The following is an 18,556-nucleotide window of genomic DNA, read 5'->3' on the forward strand; positions in this document are numbered from 1 at the left end:
CTTTCAAATTTGCTCAACTTAGGGTGGCGGAGCACACCTGAATGTAAACGTGAGCTGAAAATGTCAAACACGTAGAAGACAAAGGGCTGGGCGGGGCCTCTGGCATCCCATGCCTAGCACAGCTAAGGGAATATACTAGGTGTTCAATACACAGTTGCTGCAAGAATGAAGGACAGACTGTGTTATAAGTGTTTGTCATTGATGGGACAAACTTCCTGTGTAAAGAAAGGACAGGTGGGAAACAGAGATGGTGCTAACAATTTCTTGCTTTTGGGAAAAATTTGTATTTGGGGATCTGCAAATTATGAACGAATTCATTCAGAACCCGTCACGTTGATAGTCTTCCAATAAAGGAAATTCTGAAGTTCTGATTTTTCACTCTGTCCCCATTTCTAATAAGGCAAAATGAAAATACACACAAAAATATCTTGTGGCTTATTGCTTCAAAAATAGCTCTCAACCTGTAATTAGCCATTTAAAATGTTTGGGGAGGTGCCAGCAGCTAGGAGCTTTCAAAAAATATATATATCACCATCTTTTTCTTAGAAGGATAAAATAATAAAAAGTAATACACTAAAAAAATGAAGATGGCATTTTTCTTCCAGATAAATTAGCTCTCTCTTCTCTATCCTGAATTATGGTATAAAGGAAGGAGGAAAATCCACAGAGATTTGTTAGCGCAGTACTAGAATGCCATCAAAAAACCATTTATTGTATCTAAAAAGATTAGCTAACCCCTTTCTCTGGTCAGTGCTACCAGTAAATATGCCCTTTGTGCTATATAATTACAGCAGTGGATGGAATAACTAAATTCAAACTTCAAGAGGAGCAGTTTTACTCTGAATTTTAAATTTGGTTCCGATTTCCTAAGACGGTCTTGTGGCCACGTCCTTAGAGTCTTTAGCAGGCAGGAGGGACTACGGCATTTTACAAAGTTTTATAAATAGAAACAGCATTACACTTAAAAGGGGACAGTGGCCTTTACCAGCTAAGTACCATGTGCCTCGAAACACCAGCCCCCTGGCAGCTGAAATCATTAGAACTCATTTAGTCTTGGGCCCTCTGTAGGTTTGACAAAAAAGGGTTGTGAATGCAATTTCTATCCCTAAGGATGAAAAAGGAGGTCAAGGAGTTTTACAAACAATATGTACTATAAGCCCCTGAAGAACCATGAATTACATTTATGAAGTTAAATGTCATTGAAAAATGACTCAACCATGAAACTGACATGAAAACATGGCTGACTTAAACTAATATGTCAGTTCCTTTCTCATCACCTTCCCACTCCCCAAGACAACATTAAATGAAGCCTCACGAACACATGCTTTCATTTTCATGTGCAAATCTGTTAATAGCACAACCATGTTTATGCAGGAAAAACGAAGGAGTGGCAACTATTGATTTCGCTGCCATGGCCATTTCAGGTAAATTGTTTGAACGTTATGACTATGATGAATATCGGAAATAAAAAAGCTAAATGGAAGAAAAAGTGCTGATCCAGACTTTCTGATCCCATTTCCTATTTTGAAAACAGCATATGAATCAGCTTGGTTCATTCTTTTTGGGTAGCAGAAATCAATAGAGAGATTTCTTCCTGTCATAATGATTCGCATGGCTTGCTTGGTTGGTTGGATGGTAAATTCGCCCTGAACATTCAAATAAGACTAGGTGGGATAGTGAGAAAGTTGAGAAATCACTTGAGATTCCACGAATACAGCTGTGTACAATCTGTACTGGAGAGAAAGAATTCGAAGGCTGGCAATGTTGTTGCCCTCACACTTTCCTTTCTCCAAATGATGCATGCAAAAGGTCGTCTTAACCTTTCCTGTCATATTATTGGCTTCTCTTATGTTTTCAGCGAACACAGCTTTGCCTCCTGCAATCCATTTATCTTTAAGAACTTTAACCTTTCGAGCAGGGTTATTAAATCAGTATTTCCTCCATCCAAACTCCCAATTTGTTTTTATGATGCAGACATAGGGAGGCTACCTTTTATAATAGAGGAAAAATATATAGAGAACTGAGCAAGGGAAGATCTGGGGGTCAGACTTCTGGGCCCCATTAAGGGCATTACTGCTGATACATTGAAAAATCTTAGAGGAAGAATGTTATGGATGCTGACTTTTTGTAGCCATGGCTCTAAAAACTATGAAATGCAGGGTTTCCCAAGGAGACCCTATGTGGGTATATCTAAGGATAAAGCACTGTCATTGCTTTGTGGTGAGAGCTGTGATGACTGGCTATTTTATATGGAACTCTGGAGATCCATTAGTTATTGGGATGAAAGGATGAATCCACTAGCATCAGAGAACCTCATAAAACCTGAGATCCCTTGTTGGCCTGGCCATGAAGAACACAGAATGCATATGGCATCCAACAGGACCTATTCTATGGGGACATCTTGGATGGTAACCTCAAGTTGTCTCATGCAGAATAGGCAGGGGCTTCGCTTTTTCCCTTAGTTTGTTGGGCAAGTTGACACTTCTGTTTCCACTGGGACGTGGGAGGGAAAAGGGCTGTTTGAGCTGTGTGAGGACATTTCACTGGGAGATGTACTTAGAGAAAAGGAGCCTCAGCTGGAAGACAATGATGACGGCAATTCAGAGATTGGGGAATGGGCAAGGGGCTGAGAGGGTCTATGCTCTTACCTTCCTACCAGCTGTGGTTCATTCTTTATGGTGAGAAGGAATCAATGGACAACCAGAGACCATATTCTGCAAGGGCAAATGCAGAGCGGGAAGGCTGACAGGCAGCATGGCTTTCTCTTGCCTTATAGCTACTGCAAGTCAGTCCCAACATTTTGGCACAAAATAATTTATCTGAAAGAACTGATCAAGGTAACTAGGACTAGTTAGAGCTGCTTTTGGATTCCCTCCAGAGAGGTGCCCTTTCTCCCTGTTCCTGCATGTCCCCTTCTCCTGATCTCCAAGCCTGATCTCTGACTATATTGTCTGATCAAATTCAGTTTATGATATCCCTGATTTTCACCTATGTGTGCAACAGGGCCTTACGTGCCTGCCAGGGTGAGATTTTCAGGATTCATCAAATCCCATCCCTCTTGCTGCACGCTCACTCTCCTCTAATTTTGTGCAATTGTGGGTAACCAGACTAATTTGCCCTACGTGGTGTTTCTAAATGACATGGATACCTGCAATCTTTCAAGCCTGACTGTCTATTGATATTAATTTTTGCGGGAATATTTACACAGACACATATGGGTCTTAGATGACCAGGCAGAGTTTAGTAACAACAACAACAGCAAAGCTTTTTGTTAGGAAGGAAGGCAAGGGGCTTAGGAATTCTTGTTTCTTTTCTCTGGATAGATAGCTTTAGTCATTCCCAATTACTAAATAAAGCAGGAGGAAAGAGGAAGAAAGATAGGGCAAGGGAAAGGAAAAAAAGAGGAAACGAAAGAGAAGGAACAGGAGGAGGAGCAGAAGGAAGGAGAAGACAGACAAAGGCAGAAAGAGCAATTTTAAGAACAAAGGTGAAAGAGAAAAGAAATTAATTTCTATAAAGGAGAGTAAAACAAAACATTTCTTCCAGAACCATCTCTATAGGCCTTTCTTGGTTCTACAGCTAAAGAAGTTTATCAAAGCGAAGGAGTTTGAAGCTTTTTGTGCAAAATGTTGATGCTTCCCTTGCAAAACACACAGCCTGGGACTGGGCTCATTAGCAAAGGTCAGGCCCTGCAAATGCTTCCCTCCACTAATGCCTAGCCTGCGGCCCGGCGGGCTTACCTTCCTCACAGTGCTCGCCTTTGTAGCCAGCCGAGCAGACACAGTTCCCATCAATGCAGGAGCCGTGGCCCCCGCAGGAAGGATCGATGCACTGATTCATGGGCACGTCGCACTCTGCGCCTTTCCAGCCGCTGTAGCACTGGCACGTCCCTTTAGAATATTGTCCATTCCCACTGCACAGGACGGGGCAGGCAGCTGCACGAAGGAAAGACAGAGCACCAGGTCACGAGGGGCTAGCATCCGAGGGGCTGTGGCAGTCTAAGGAGCTGCCTCGCCTTGGGGCTTGGCTTTCAGTGTTCTAGGCTGGGGACTCTGGCTGCAGAGGTGCAGAACCATCACCTGATAAACAACACAAGTGCTACTGGTAACAGCAGCTACCGCCAATTAAAGGCTTGTTACGTGCTGGGCACCGTATAGAAAGCTTTATATGCAATTCTTGACTTCATCATCCTAATCACCCTATGACGTGGAGGTTACAATCATGGTCCTCATTTTTGCAGGTGAGGCTCAAAGACCGGGGAAGTGACACAGCCCATAAGCAGGGGAGCTCAGCTGGGAACCAGGTTGGCCCAGTTCTGAAGTGGCACCCTTCAGTAAGTGACACTGACGTCCTTATTTTGTTCCTGTTGTTGGTATTGGGGGTCAGAATCCATTTTGCTGATTATTTTATCCTCAGATCAGTCGACCTTACTCCTAATAAGTTTATGCCTATTTAAAAGGAAGCGGGGATGAGACACAGGTGAGCCACTAAAAGTCCCACTGCATGAGTTTAATACCACCAAGAAATTAAGTAGTCCCCCTTTATCCAGGGTTTCACTTTCAGTTTCAGTTTCCCTCCGTCAACTGCTGTCTGAAAATAGGTGAGTACGGTACAGTAAGGAATTTAGAGAGAGAGAAATTGCATTCACATAACTGCTGTTACAGCTACTGCTTTAATTGTTCTATTTTACCATTATTGTTTATCTCTTCCTATGCCTAACTTATAAATTCAACTTTATCCTAGGCATATATGCGTAGAAAAAACATGGTATATGTAGGGTTTGTGACATTTGTGGTTTCAGGTACCCACAGGGGTCTTGGAATGTATCCCCTGAGGATAAGGAGGGATTACTGTCATTGTGCCTCCTTCAAATTGTAACCTGTGTAATAAAGTATAACAATTAAATATGCTTGACTTATTTAAAAAAAGCAAAGGTGCAGGCAGGCTGAAGATGAGATCTCTAGGAGTTCACCCTTCAGCTGTACCTTCTTCCATCTGCTGGTGGGAAGAAGGTTGGAAAATCAGTGGGGATTGTCTGGGAGATTACCTACAGTTTTAATCAGTTTAACCTCAAATATGCCAATTCCGGCCTTTCAGAGTTCATCAAGAACGGGATTTCAGTGGTCGGTCTCCTTCAGGTCTTGGACTTCTCACTTCCACATCAGTTTATAAAGAACCTAACTTTCCAATCTGCCTTCAAATTTGGGACTAAAATCCTCCGGCTATGGAATAGGCATTTAGAGGCCTTCAGAAATGACGGACACAGATGTTTCAGTGACTCCTGGTGCTGTCCATGGTTTGGAATGCAGAGGTTCAGAGATTTCTGCACGTATGTGAACACACATCTACCACGCGGGAGAGCGCCCTGTGCCTTGCAGCGATGGCATAACTAATCATGTCACTTCCTAGTCACCTGTCCCACCCAGCCTCATGAATCACCTTTTGTTGTCATGTTTCGATTTAGTTTTTATGATAATTAACTTTCCTCTGTGCGTGTCTAATTTCCCAAAGATATAGTCAGCTATTCAAGACAGGGACTATGTTTATCATTGTTGATTTCCTTCCGTTGCTGCATTCATCAATGGTGGCTTGATTAGGTAAACATTTCTCCTGTGTTCCTGATATTCAGAGATTCCCCAGTGGTAGGGGGTTGTGAGCAAGCACTAAATGGCCGTTTATGAAAGACGTGGGAAGAACAGTCCCTGGAGTGAATCTCATGCTGTAAACACAATGCCTTTTTCTGGGGAAGTGCATGTTTTACCTTAATTGCAAACTGATTTGAAATAGAACTATCTCAATAGTTGACATACGATTGAGGGGATATTTCCCCTCAAAATGCTTTATAATAGGACAGTTGTCAAAACTATTGGAGGTGCTGTTTTCAGCAGAATTCTTATCCTTATGAATCTACCAGAGAATAATGAGTTGAAAAGTGAGAACTTCAAAGTCACATATTGAATTTAGATGAACCCTAAATGTAGGGAGCATACTCTCTATTTCCAGCATGCTTAAACAGAGGAGTTTGTACAGAGTTGCTAACGAGGCTAATTGTCTAAGAGAGGGTAGAAAAAGAGCTTTGAACCAGGGTGCCCGAGATTTAAATTAGGGATCATGCAAATATGAAGTAGCACAAGAAACTCTGGACTTTCTTAAAGTTTTGAGAGGGATTTAAGACAGAGTAAGTTCGTTCCACGCCAGTTCCTCATGAGACTCATGCTCAGCTGTAGGTCAGGGATGGCAAGTGTGTGCACGCAAACTATGGTATTTCCTTCCCACACCTCTGCAGACATCATTAATTGATCATGGCATCTTGTTCCCCAGAGCCGAGACAGAGCCTCAAAACTGTCAATGCAGTGCTCAGGCTGAGACCCGCAAGCAGGCAGAGTTGGTATTCAAGAGAAAACCTGCTTGTCATTTCTGATCTAGGTAACAGTGAAGGTATTTCCTGGTGGGAAGACTGGAATCAACATCCCTTCTCAGCCCCCTTCCAGCCCTGCACTGAAATAAAAAACAGTGAGAAGTATGGTTGTACAATGTGTAGTTAGATGAGCTTCCAAGGACAGTTTCTGACTTAAGGAGGTTATATTTTGGATGGGCTGTCATGGATGGCAGAGAAAGTTACATCAAATCACCAACGCTGGTCTCCCATTACATCCTCCTTCCTCCCAAATGGTGGAGGAGGGTAGAAAGTAAGGTGAAAATAATTTTTTTTTTGATTGATAAAAAATATAGATAGGACTCTTTTCCTTTTCTTTTCTTTTTTGAGACAGAGTCTTGCTTTGTCGCCCAGGCTGGAGTGCAGTGGTGCAATCTCAGCTCACTGCAACCTCCTCCTCCTGGGTTCAAGCGATTCTCTTGCCTCAGCCTCCTGAGTAGCTGGGACTACAGGCGCGCCACTACACCTGGTTAATTTTTGTATTTTATTAGAGACAGGGTTTCACGATATTGACCAGGCTGGTCTCAAACTCCTGACCTCAGGTGACCCACCCGCCTTGGCCTCCCAAAGTGCTGGATTTACAGGCGTGAGCCACCGTGCCCGGCTGAATTATTTTCTTTACTCATAGTGACACCGTTCCTCTTCTGCATAAACTTCAAGTAGGAAAAAATAAGATTGTCTAGAAGGTAAGAATGGGTTTTATTTAAAACTAGGTGCTTGGGAAATCAAATTTAAAATTTGACCTACTTAAATTACTTGGTGAAAAAAATAAAAAATAGGTCAGAGAGTTCTCCACCTTCCAAATGCAGCCTCACTTCAGGGTTTGCCGCATGCTCTCTGGGAGTGTGGTCAAAAATTCAAAAAACACTGATGTTCACTGGAAAGCGGGACACTCAGTGGACTTCACTTATGCCATACAAAGACGAGTAAAACAGCTGATTAGAGGAGCAAGACTTTCTAGTAATCCAGTTGCCATGGGGCAGAGTGCAGAAAGACCAGACGAGCTCCCTCCAGTGGCGGCTGAGGTGTCCTGCATGGAAAGCACCTTCCCTCTGCAGCGAGGATTCATTCTCAGACATAACTCAACCCAGTATCTAAGGCTCAGGCTGATCTTTATTCAAGAGGTGGATGTGAAATGGGGAACCTCCTGTATTCATACATATTATATTTTTAGTATCACGCAACCCACATTACTTTTTATGACAGGTTATAGAAAAATGACACTGCCTACTCTGCGCCAAGAAGTATTACAGAGCAGAAGTGGAAGTAAGCAAGGGTTTCAGTTTCAGAAAGACCTGGGTTCAAAACCAAGCCTGTACCTTACCAGGTGTGGGATTTTGGCAAGGTTACTGAATCTCTCAAAGATCCAATTTCCCCTTCAAAAAATTGTCTCTCAGCATTGATGGGAGGATTAAGTGAGACAACATCTATGGCTCACAGCAGTTTGACACTTGGTAGGCAAATTAGCAGATGCTCCCTTGTGAAATTTCAAACTGAATCTCCAATCTGACTTCAACGGCTAATAAAATAAAGAAATGCCATAGGTTCCAAATGTGCACACACAAACACTAGCAACCACCGGTGTGTCAAATAATACTAATGGAAAGATTTGAGGTTTTCTTCTTCCAGTGTTTTCTGGTGTGGGAGGGAGTTGGTTCTGATTCGCGAGGTATGAAAGTGGAGCATTTTGTGTCTCCGTGTGTCTCTCTTCTTCCTAACGCTTAGGGGAGCAGAACATTGAGCATTCAAGCTTCTATTTAAAATTAATTAAAATGTTTGTACAAATTGACTATTCCTGTTTTACTAAATCTAATAAATGGAAGCTCTAAGACTCCCACAGAAGAAAAATAAATTACCACTACCACTAACAACTGACAAGTTAACAGGTTGATGACAAAAAAATGACAGAATTTAGATTCACCTAAATGGTATGAAGCTCATTTTAATGATCCAGCTGAAGCTACTCCCCCCGCCCAGCCCCCACAAAGTTCTCTGTAAGGGATGAGATGAATGATTAGTGTTATTTATTCGGTGGGAAGTAACAGGATAAGCCACCCGTCCACTTGGGAGCTTACAACAGAGAGAATACCTGGAGAAAAGTTAAGAATGTTCGAGAGGCTCAGTCATAAAAGCAGAGGAAAAAATGTCTGCATCTGCACAAATAATTTGTGGGCTGGACTAGATCTGTAGAGGGAATTTCAAATAATGTATTAAAGATGATTTGAAGTCTGTTTTATACTTATTTCATTATTATTATTATCATTATTTGAGATAAGGTCTTGCTCTGTCACCCAAGCTGGAGTGCAGTGGCAGGATCACCATTCGCTGCAGCCTCTACCTCCCTGGCTCAAGCAATTTCCTGCCTCAGCCTCCTATTTGGGACCACAGGTAGGCAGCACCATGCCTGGCTAATTAAAAAAAATTTCTGTAGAGATGGGGTCTCTTTATGTTGCCCTGTCTGGACTCGAACTCCTCAACTCAGGTGATCCTCCTGCTTCAGCCTCCCAAAGTGCTGGGATCATAGGCATGAGCCATGACACCCAGCTGAAGTCTGTTTCAAAATTTCTTTGGAAAAGAGATATGAGAATAGTTGAAGCTCCGGGCAAATTGTTAAAATAGCATCACTAATAGTTGGTTGCCTTATATCCCAGTTGGTCAGCAATAGTGATGAATAACTCACACGGGTTAGTAGCTTAGTTAGATGGTAGAGGATAAGTGATGGAGAAAAGAAGATGCATTGATCCTCATGAAGCAATTGAAGATGTAACATTGGGTCATGGAGGCCAGGCAAACATAGCTCAGCGACCCCCAAACCAAAACTCAAAAGGCAACCCCATTGGCTTTTGAAGTTGTGGACTTAGCTTCATGCTGAGCAAAACAGAGTCAGAAAGGTAAGTTTCCCTTCTAGCTAGATACCTGCAACTGGCAATCCATCTGGTAGAAAATTAAGGAATAAAGTTTGACCCTCCATTGCACACTGTATTCAAAAATAAATTCCATACTATGCAGCCATAAAAAAGAATAGGATCACATCCTTTGCAGGGATACGGATGGATCCGGAGGCCATTATCCTTAGCAAACTAACACAGAAAACAGAAAACCAAATATTGTATATTCTCATAAGTGGGAGCTAAATGATGAGAACACATGGACACATACAGGAGAAAAACACATGCTAGGACCTTCTGGAGGGTGGAGGGTGGGAGGAGGGAGAGGATCAGGTAAAATAACTAATGGGCACTAGGCTTCATACCTGGATGATGAAATAATCTGTACAGTAACCCCTCATGACGCAAGCTTACCTATGTAACGAACCTGCACTTGCACCCCTGAACTTAAAGTAAAAGTTAAAAAAAATTCCACACAGATTAATGACCTAAATAGAAAAACAAAAACTACAAAACTATTAGAAAAAGATATTGGAGACTAATTTTATTTTCCTGGGAGGGAGACATGGAAGACATAAATTCTAGAAACTGTGAAGGAACAGATGATCAGATTTGATTATAAAGAATTCATATCTTCTCTATGACAAAGGATACCCTAAGCAAAATTAAGGGACAAGCAACACAGAGAAGAAATATTTTTGTTTCATGTTTTATAGCATAAAGTTTGATATCTGAAATACACAAAGAGCTCTTGCAAATCAATAAAAAGGTGACTGAAAACCTAGGCAAAGTACATATCAGAAATAATATAAATTGCCAATAAAAGTAAGACAAGATACTGAGCTTCATTCAAAATTAAGGAAGTATAGATAAAAATGATAATGAGAAATATTTTTGGCTTCTCTGATTGGGGGAAAAAAATAAGGCTGCTTACACCCAATGCTGCCATGGCTGAGGGGATGGGCTCTGTCTAACCCAGTGGATGGGAACAAATTAAATCTAGTTTTCAGGGAGATGATTTGTCACTCTGTGGCTCAGTGTGCCCAAGCGGGAAGTCTGTTGACCTTGGCACCTCGGTTTTCCTGACCTATTAAATGGGCAGAACAATAAAGGATTGTGCTTGTATCGAGGAAGAGAGAGAGGAAGTTGGAAAGAGAGCTAGGAGTGATTATGAAATACAAATGCAAAGATCACCAGCCATTCTGACTGCGATGCTCACCTCTGACCTGAACAGCTGTCCCCCCCCCGTCCCCCCGCACTTTCCTGCCCAGAATACTCAGACGCTTTAGTTGGTCTCAGTGGGGGCAAGAGCTGGCAGGACCCCTGTGAAGAGTGGAAACCAGATGGTGCATTCTGACAGACGGGGTCAGAGTCCTGGCTCAGAGGGCCAAAGTTCAACTGCACCCACTTCCTCATTCCCATTCTGTCAAATGGCACATTAATAAGCAAGAAAGTGATTCAGGGAAGAATTTCCAGAAGGACAAAAAACTCATCAGGTGTGTCAAATCTCTGACATTCAGGAGCCATGTGGGGAAAGAAGCACACGCTGACTTAAGCACGAAAGTATGGATGCTTTAATTAATCCGGGGTGAATTTAATTGCTTTAGTTAAGTGGAAATCGGGTTAAAAATGATGCAGAGCATGCTGGGGTGTGTTAAAAACATGACATATGAGTTGGATGAATCGATAAATTAAAAGTGCACAGATGTTTTAATTAAACCCAGGGAAGTTAACGAAGATCGCAAGAGACTTTTAAGCCTATGATTAATTCAATTCATTTAAAATACCTGTAGAGATATGGGGATGCCTCCATTTTGAGAGTTATAAAAGTTCTCAATCGATAAGTACTTAAGCTGTTCTTAAAAAAGTCTTATTTGTGTGCGTGTGTGTCACTGTATGTCACTGAACAGCGTTAATTACATAATGAATAATATTTAAATTCTTCGGAGCACACAGTAAGCTTTTCTGCAGCTCAAGTCCAGGCTGAAGTAGGTTTACGCTTTTGTTGTCTTTGGAGCATCAAGATGAATCTGCAAGTTGCTGGTGTACTATTACCCGCAAGCACGGAAGCTTCCTGAAGGCATGGAGCGTCTGTGTCATTCAATGCTGTCTCTCTGCAGGCGGAACGGTTCTGGGCATGGTGCAGGCTTACGAGTTAGACAGCCTGAATTTCCTTTCTTCCTTTCTTTGTTTTTGCCAGCTGTGTGACTACGGACACTTTGCTTTCAGCCTCGATTGCTTTGTCTTGGAAGTGGGATAAGAATTCTGCAGCACTTACCCCATAGTGTTTCCAAGTGGAGGAAATGAGATAATGACGTAGATGCTGTGCACAGAGCCTGGCACATCGTTACTCATCACGAGTTAGGATTTTGTGATCACTATTTTCAGCGGGAGAAAACTGTTCCAACTAGTCACTTTGTAAAGAGACAAGACGGGGTAGTAGAGATGCTGTCCCCCATCCCAGCTGACCTCTTTCTTTTCTTTTCTTTGAGACGGAGTCTTGCTTTGTCACCAAGCTGGAGTGCAGTGGCACGATCTCGGCTCACCGTAACCTTGGACTCCTGGGTTCAAGCATTTCTTCTGCCTCAGCCTCCTGAGTAGCTGGGACCACAGGCAAGTGCCACCATGCCCGGCTAATTTTTTTTGTATTTTTAGTAGAGATGGGGTTTCACCGTGTTGGCCTGGATGGTCTCGATCTCTTGACCTCGTGATCTGCCCGCGTCGGCCTCCCCAAGTGCTGGGATTACAGGCGTGAGCCACCGAGCCCGAGCCCAGCTGACCTCTTTCTAAACACTGGTTTATTTCCCAGCACGAAAGTTTTTCTCCTAAACCAGAGGAATTTCCCAGCTCTGTGCGCATCACATCTACAAGTTCCCCTAGGGTTAACTTCCAGGGTTGCTCTGCTACTTACCCAGCAGTTTAAAAAGGAAAAAAAAAAAAAAGGTTTTGTGGTCTCAGAAGCAATTTAACCTGGGGGAGGGCTGATGGACTGAAGCCCCGCCATGTGATGTCTGTTTGGTAATGTAATAGGCATGAGAAACATCACGAGCAGCCGAGTTTTGGAGCTGGCCACCAAATAATGTGAACTGCAACTTCCACACTAGGGAGGAGGGGGCTCCTCCATGCCTGCTTGGCAAGCCAGGGGGATGAGAGGTCAAAAGTGTTGTGTCTGCCTCGATCTCTCTTCTCTTTGGGTAGTCTGAGCAGAGTTCAAGGGCAATTTGTCTAGACTGAAACTTGAATGTGCATGGGAGTCATCTGGGAACCCTGTTAGAATGCAGCTTCTGACTCAGGACGTCTGGTGTGAGGACTAAACATTTGGATATTTTACAAAATTCTGATGCCAGTACCCCAGACCTACTGAATCAGAAATTCTGGGTGGAGCCCAGTAATCTATGTGTTAACAGATGATTTCAACAAAACCTCCAGTGTGGTTATCACTAATCTAGGGGTTAAGAACATAGTTCTAAAACCATGCCTGGGCAAGGGACTTGAATCTCTCTGAGATTCTATTTCTTTAGCTGCGAAACAGATGATTATGATGTATGAAATAAGGAAGAAATGAGAGAATTCACTTAAAACCCTTTGCGCAGTGCCTGGCATATAGTTGATCTCAAGTAGGTGGTAGCAATGTTTCTTACGTTATTTTATCAAAGGTGACTTTGCCAAGGGTGCCTGCTCAGTCGCTTTCTGCAAAGCATATGCCAAATGCACCTGCTTCAAGCTCCTGCTCCTGGGCCTTTGCTGCCAAAGAATGCCTGCATATTTCTTCAGGTCAGGGGTGGGAGGAAAGAGAGGTGGGATTCAGCCATCCAGCTGCGGTGGGCTGAGGGAAGTTCCTTTGGGCAGCAGCCGTGGCCCATGGCCCGTCTGCATTAATGAGGATTTTACGGCAAGATGGGGTGGTAGAAGGGGATGGGTGTGAATGACGGAGGGTTTGAAGGAGCTAGGACATAGTCCTGGCTGTCTCAGGGACACCTGAGCCTCTTTCATGGAGGGAGAAGGAAGCTCTGAGAGAGGTATTGCTGGTGATGCGGAGGACCCTCCACCCACAGGGAGAGGACTAAGAGCTTTGCCATTGTTCTCCACAGTGCAGAGGAAGAAGCTTATTAAAGGGAGACAGCAGGCCTATAATCCCAGCACTTTGGGAGGCTGAGGTGGGCAGGTCATGAGGTCAGGAGATCGAGACCATCCTGGCCAACACAGTGAAACTCTCTCTACTAAAAATACTGAGGCAGGAGAATGCTTGAACCAGGGAGGTGGAGGTTGCAGTGAGTCGAGATCGCGCCACTGCACTACAGCCTGGGCGACAGAGCAAGACTCTCTCTCAAAAAAAAAAAAGGAAAAAGGAAAACGGGAGACAGGAGAGCAGATTGTGAGGCAGAGCTAGAGAGGGCTCAAACAGCCCCAGCTGCTGGCAGTACTTATTGTTGGGGACTTCAAGAGTGGTTACACTGCCCTGGAATCAGGGGGTCTTCCTGGCACATCTCTCTCCTGGGTGGCCATCAGGGCCACAAGCTTTAAAACCAGGCAGACACAGCCCTGCTACCTTGGGCAAGTAGCTTACTTTCTCTAAGTCTTTGTTTCTTTTACTGTAAAATAGGAATAATAACAATGAACGATTTCAAAGGCTTGTTGTGAAGGTTGATGCTAGCTAACATTGAAAAAAAAGCAAAGCATGGTTCTACAAAGTTTCCAAGTATTTACTTTTTGGTCTTCACAGCAAAGTAGTAGGTAATATTGCTGTTGTCTAAATTTTACAGATGAGAAAACTGAGGCTCAGAGGGGTTAAGTAATTTTCTAAAATAGGTGTGGTTAACCAGACCAGCAAGAATTCAAACGTAGTAAATTCAAACTCTACAGCTTTCCTTCTTAATTACTTTGCTATTGTGAGACAATGCACATAACCTGTGGAATAAGTGGCATTTCTCTTCTGTAAACTTTTTCTTTCCTTCTTTCTTCATTCCTCCTTCTTTCCTTCCTTTGCTCATGCCCTCCCTCTGTGCCTCCAAGGTGGCTGATTTATTGCTGCATGATTGATCCAACAAATTAGAACCTTGTTTTCTATCACTCACTTTGGTTCTTGTGATATTTTCCAGCCATATTTCATCTTTATAAGCCTTGCCTCCTCTATGCAAGTAATCAGACATTCAGCAAGCACATACTTTGTTCTGGGTATGAAACTGAATACAGGGAGGTACAAAGAGGACTGCTGGAAGCTTGTCATCAGCAGGAGAACCACGTGGATAGGAGGTGGCTGGCATGAGGGAGGGGTCACTGCTGTGATATTGACAAGCCCAGGGTCATATCTGGGGGTGCTTCAGGGAGGTGGCGGCCTGTGAGCATGGCCTCCCATGATAAGCAGCGGTTTGATAGGAAAGGCTGGGACTGATGGGACCCTTCCAGCTGAGAAAACAACCTGAGCAAAGAGGAGGAAGCAGGGCCTCATGCTTTAGGAGGGGTGAGTGTCGGGAACTTACTGTGAGTGTACAGGTCTCAGTGGGAGGTGACAGTGCAACAGTAGTTTAGATCATGGATGACGTTGGACATCATTCCAAGAAATGTGATCTTCATTCTCACAATGTGGCTCCTGATCACCTGCATCAGACTTCTGCCCCCTCAGGAGGCTTGTTAAAAGGGGGCATTCCTGAGCCACACACCAGCCCTAAAAGTCAGATTGGCTGGCATGGGGGAGGAACCTGGAAAAACACATTTATAACAACCTCTTCAGATCCATATCTTTAAACCAAAGCTTTTGTAACCACTGTGGGAGGCGACCGGGAGCCATTGAAGGTGTTGAGGAGAGTAGTGACATGCCCCTAAAAGCTTTGGGAGATCTCTGGAGGTGGGGAGGAGAAATACTATCATGGAAAGGCTGGTGGCTAAGTGAGCCGGGCAGTGGCTATGAGGATAGAGAGAAAAATGGAGCAGAGATTGTTGGAGGTCGATGGAACAGGAGATGGCAAGTGGTGGGAGGAAGGAGATGGACTGTGCTGGCAGCTGGGAGGAGAGAGCGTTACAGCATCAGGCTCTGAGGTCAGAAGGTCTCTCCCCGCCCCCGCTCCCCCCCAACAGGCTGCAGTGCAGTGGCGAAATCTCTGCTCATTGCAACCTCCACCTCCCAGGTTCAAGCAATCCTTCAAACTCATCCTCCCGAGTACCCGGGACTACAGGCATGTGCTACCATGCCCACCTAATTTTCATACGTTTTGTAAAGATGCAGTTGTACCATGTTGCCCAGGCTGGTCATGAACTGCTGGGCTCAAGCGATCTGTCTGCCTTGGCCTCCCAAAGTGCTGGGATTACAGACATGAGCCACCACGCCTGGCCAGGGGCTTTGTTTCAAGCTCTGGCTCTGCCACTTTCTACCTAGGAAACTCTTGTTTCCTCTCCCGAAAAGTTTACTTGAGTTCAAACTCAGAATTCTAGTGTGTAACCATTGCACACGTTGCCTGCAAAGCCACAATTCCTTTATGCCTCACCTCTGAGGTCAGTTTCATGGCTGGTCTAGTGTTAAAAGTCCAGGCCAGACTGCCTGGTTTGAATCTCAGCAATTGCGCTTACTGGCTGAGTGATTTTGATCAAGTCTCTCTGTGCCTCATTTTGCAGATCTATAAAAGGGGATAATAATCATCTATCAACTAGGGCTACTGATGACTAAATGACATAATTATGTAGTTGTTCAGCACAGTGGTTGGCATATATAGTAAGAGCCCAATAAATGTCAGCTCTGGTGATGATGGTGATGACGATGATGACCTGTTTTTAGTGCTGGCATGTAGCCATGAGGAATTGGGTGGTGGGTACATCTGCCAGTTAACAGGAGAAAAATGGCAGCATTCCTGTTTTGTTTTGTTTTGTTTTTTCCCAAAGCTCCACAGAAGCTGAGTAGGAGCTGAAACCAACCCCCAGAGAGAAGACTTTATGTTCCCGTGGCTGTGGCATTTCTGGGCCTCCACTGACAGCTGTTCCGCGGCAGGAGTTGTCATTTCTAATAGCTATTAAATACGCATTACCTAACAACTACGGCTCTGGTGTGTTAAGTTTCTGCTGCAGGTTGAGGTCTCCAGCGCAGCCCAAATAAGCTATCTGAAAAGCCAGTGTCAAAACAGAAAAAAAAAAAAAAAGCCAGACACCTCAGCTCTCTTCTGCAATGCAAGGCTGCTTTACAAACAATCCCAGGAAGCACCTGAAGTGAAAACCTTCAAATAAAAGCAAATACAAGGGAAAGGAATAATAATTGAGAAACCTCTAGCCCACAACAAATGGCATTCAAGTGATGAGGAAACCATGCAAGGGGAATAGCAATAACAAAAAACTACAGAATAAACAATAACCTGATAATAAACACAACGATTGCTGGACAGGAGAGGTGCCTGATGGAAAACGGTATAAATTGCCGGGAAAGAAATGCATTTTTCCTGAAGCTCTGGATCTGAACAGCTTGCCTACCATGTTACTCAGTTAATGCAATTCTACACTATTCAGTCTTTTCTCCATGGAATTTTCTCCATATTCCCTGATGCTACTTGGCTGTGTTCACTTGATTCACACTACTGTGATTTTTAAAAAAAACTTTGAAAATTTCAAATGTTCATGATGCCTTACAGGCATCCTCACAATCCAGTCTCTCACGGACCAGGAGACCAGGTGTACCTGTGTGACAAGGCCGGTCTCTGCCCCAGGTTCCCCTTCTTGCCTTCCCTGACTGTGATCTAGCGACATTCAGATGCACCAGGAAAATGCCCCCATGCCTTTTGCTCCATCCTGACTCTGCAATAAAGGTACTTGTCCACCAGCCCTCACTTTCTCTCAGCTCCCACCTGCCTGGCTGAACCTGGTCCCTTGGAGCTGCTCCCACACGGCCCTCCCTCTCTAGAATCTGTAAGTGTAATAAATCCCTGAATTTCATATGCCTTTCCCAGCATGGGTTCCACAGTTGGAGTGTTCCTTAAAGACCCCACCAGGGGAAATTACTCCCCCATTTATAACACACACATTTTATTGCTTTATAAACCTCCTTATTTTCTTCTTTGGAACGTCTATAGCGTTCAAAGTCCACATCACAGCATTTTGAACTCCCATTTACGTTACCCCCTTGCTTTTAATACAAATTGATCAGAGCAGAAGCTCTCAGAAGCAGAGGCTGTGGTTTCCTCGCTCATCCTTCTGGTCCGGCTCTCAGTGCCGTACCTGTTGCAAAGTGGGCACATCACAAGCACTCACTGAATGCACGAATAAGTTCTTTCCCCTCGACTGACTCAGGACAATGTGTTAGATCCATTCCCTGTTCTTTTTATGCGCGGGTCAGTTTCATTTTGCTTTTGGAGCCTCTCAGGGCCCCCGAGATGGTGGGGGCTGCGGAATGAATGCTCTTGCAAATGCGCACTGACCGATTCCTCCATTTACTGCAAGGATGTCTTCAGATGCTTGATGCGGACTGGCAGGTTTATAAGAAGACAAGGAGCTGCCATTTACACTGCACATCGGGGGGCACGGGAGGCGAAGTGTGAGGTCAAGAGAGTAAATCCGCATTTCTGTCACTTGGACACATAGCCGGTCGCTTGGATGTGATGGGAGTCTCTCTTGCTAACGTGGCAAATTCTCCCCCTGGCAGGAGGGCCTGAATCTGCCGGCTGCCTGCAGTCACAGAAACTGGCAGAGCTCAAGGCATCCTGGGCACAGCTGTCAGTGAAGGAACAAAGGTGAATGCGAATCTGTGATGAGGGAGGACCTTATGCTAGGGGCCTCTTAAGAGTTTTTCTCAAGAAAGAAGGACAGGCTGAGCTCAGTGGCTCATGCCTGTAATCCCAGCAGTTTGGGAGGCCAAGGCGGGTGGATCATGAGGTCAAGAGATGGAGACTATCCTGGCCAACATGGTGAAATCCTGTCTCTATGAAAAATCCAAAATTAGCCAGGTGTGGTGGTACACCCCTGTAATCCCAGCTACTCTGGAGGCTGAGGCAGGAGAATCACTTAGAACCCAGGAGAAGGAGGTTGCAGTGAGCTGAGATCATGCCACTGTACTCCAGCCTGGGTGACAGAGCAAGGCTCTCAAAAAAGAAGAAGGAAAGGAAGGAAGGGAGGGAGGGAGGGAGGGAGGGAGGAAGGAAGGAAGGATGGAGGGAAGGAAGGAAAGAAGAAAGAAAGAAAAAGAAAGAAAGAAAGAGTAAGAAGAAAAAGAAAGAAAGAAAGAAGAAGGAAAGAAAAGAAAAGAAAAGAAAGAAAGAAA

General features: G+C 44.2%; 1 protein-coding gene across 11 annotated transcripts in view; it reads right to left on the minus strand.

The window, feature by feature from the left end:
• TENM2 (teneurin transmembrane protein 2) overlaps positions 1-18,556 on the minus strand; it is a 1,283,391-nt gene that overhangs the window by 147,798 nt on the left and 1,117,037 nt on the right. For all 11 annotated transcript variants that reach the window (XM_032252759.1, XM_032252757.1, XM_032252755.1 and 8 more), the window contains one exon: positions 3,741-3,935. In XM_032252759.1, coding sequence (XP_032108650.1) covers positions 3,741-3,935 — 195 coding nt within the window. The remainder of the gene's footprint in view (positions 1-3,740; positions 3,936-18,556) is intronic.

This window comes from Sapajus apella, unplaced genomic scaffold (genome assembly GCF_009761245.1).
Source record: "Sapajus apella isolate SASKATOON/1434 unplaced genomic scaffold, GSC_monkey_1.0 scaffold79, whole genome shotgun sequence".
In the NCBI taxonomy this organism is placed as follows: domain Eukaryota; kingdom Metazoa; phylum Chordata; class Mammalia; order Primates; family Cebidae; genus Sapajus; species Sapajus apella.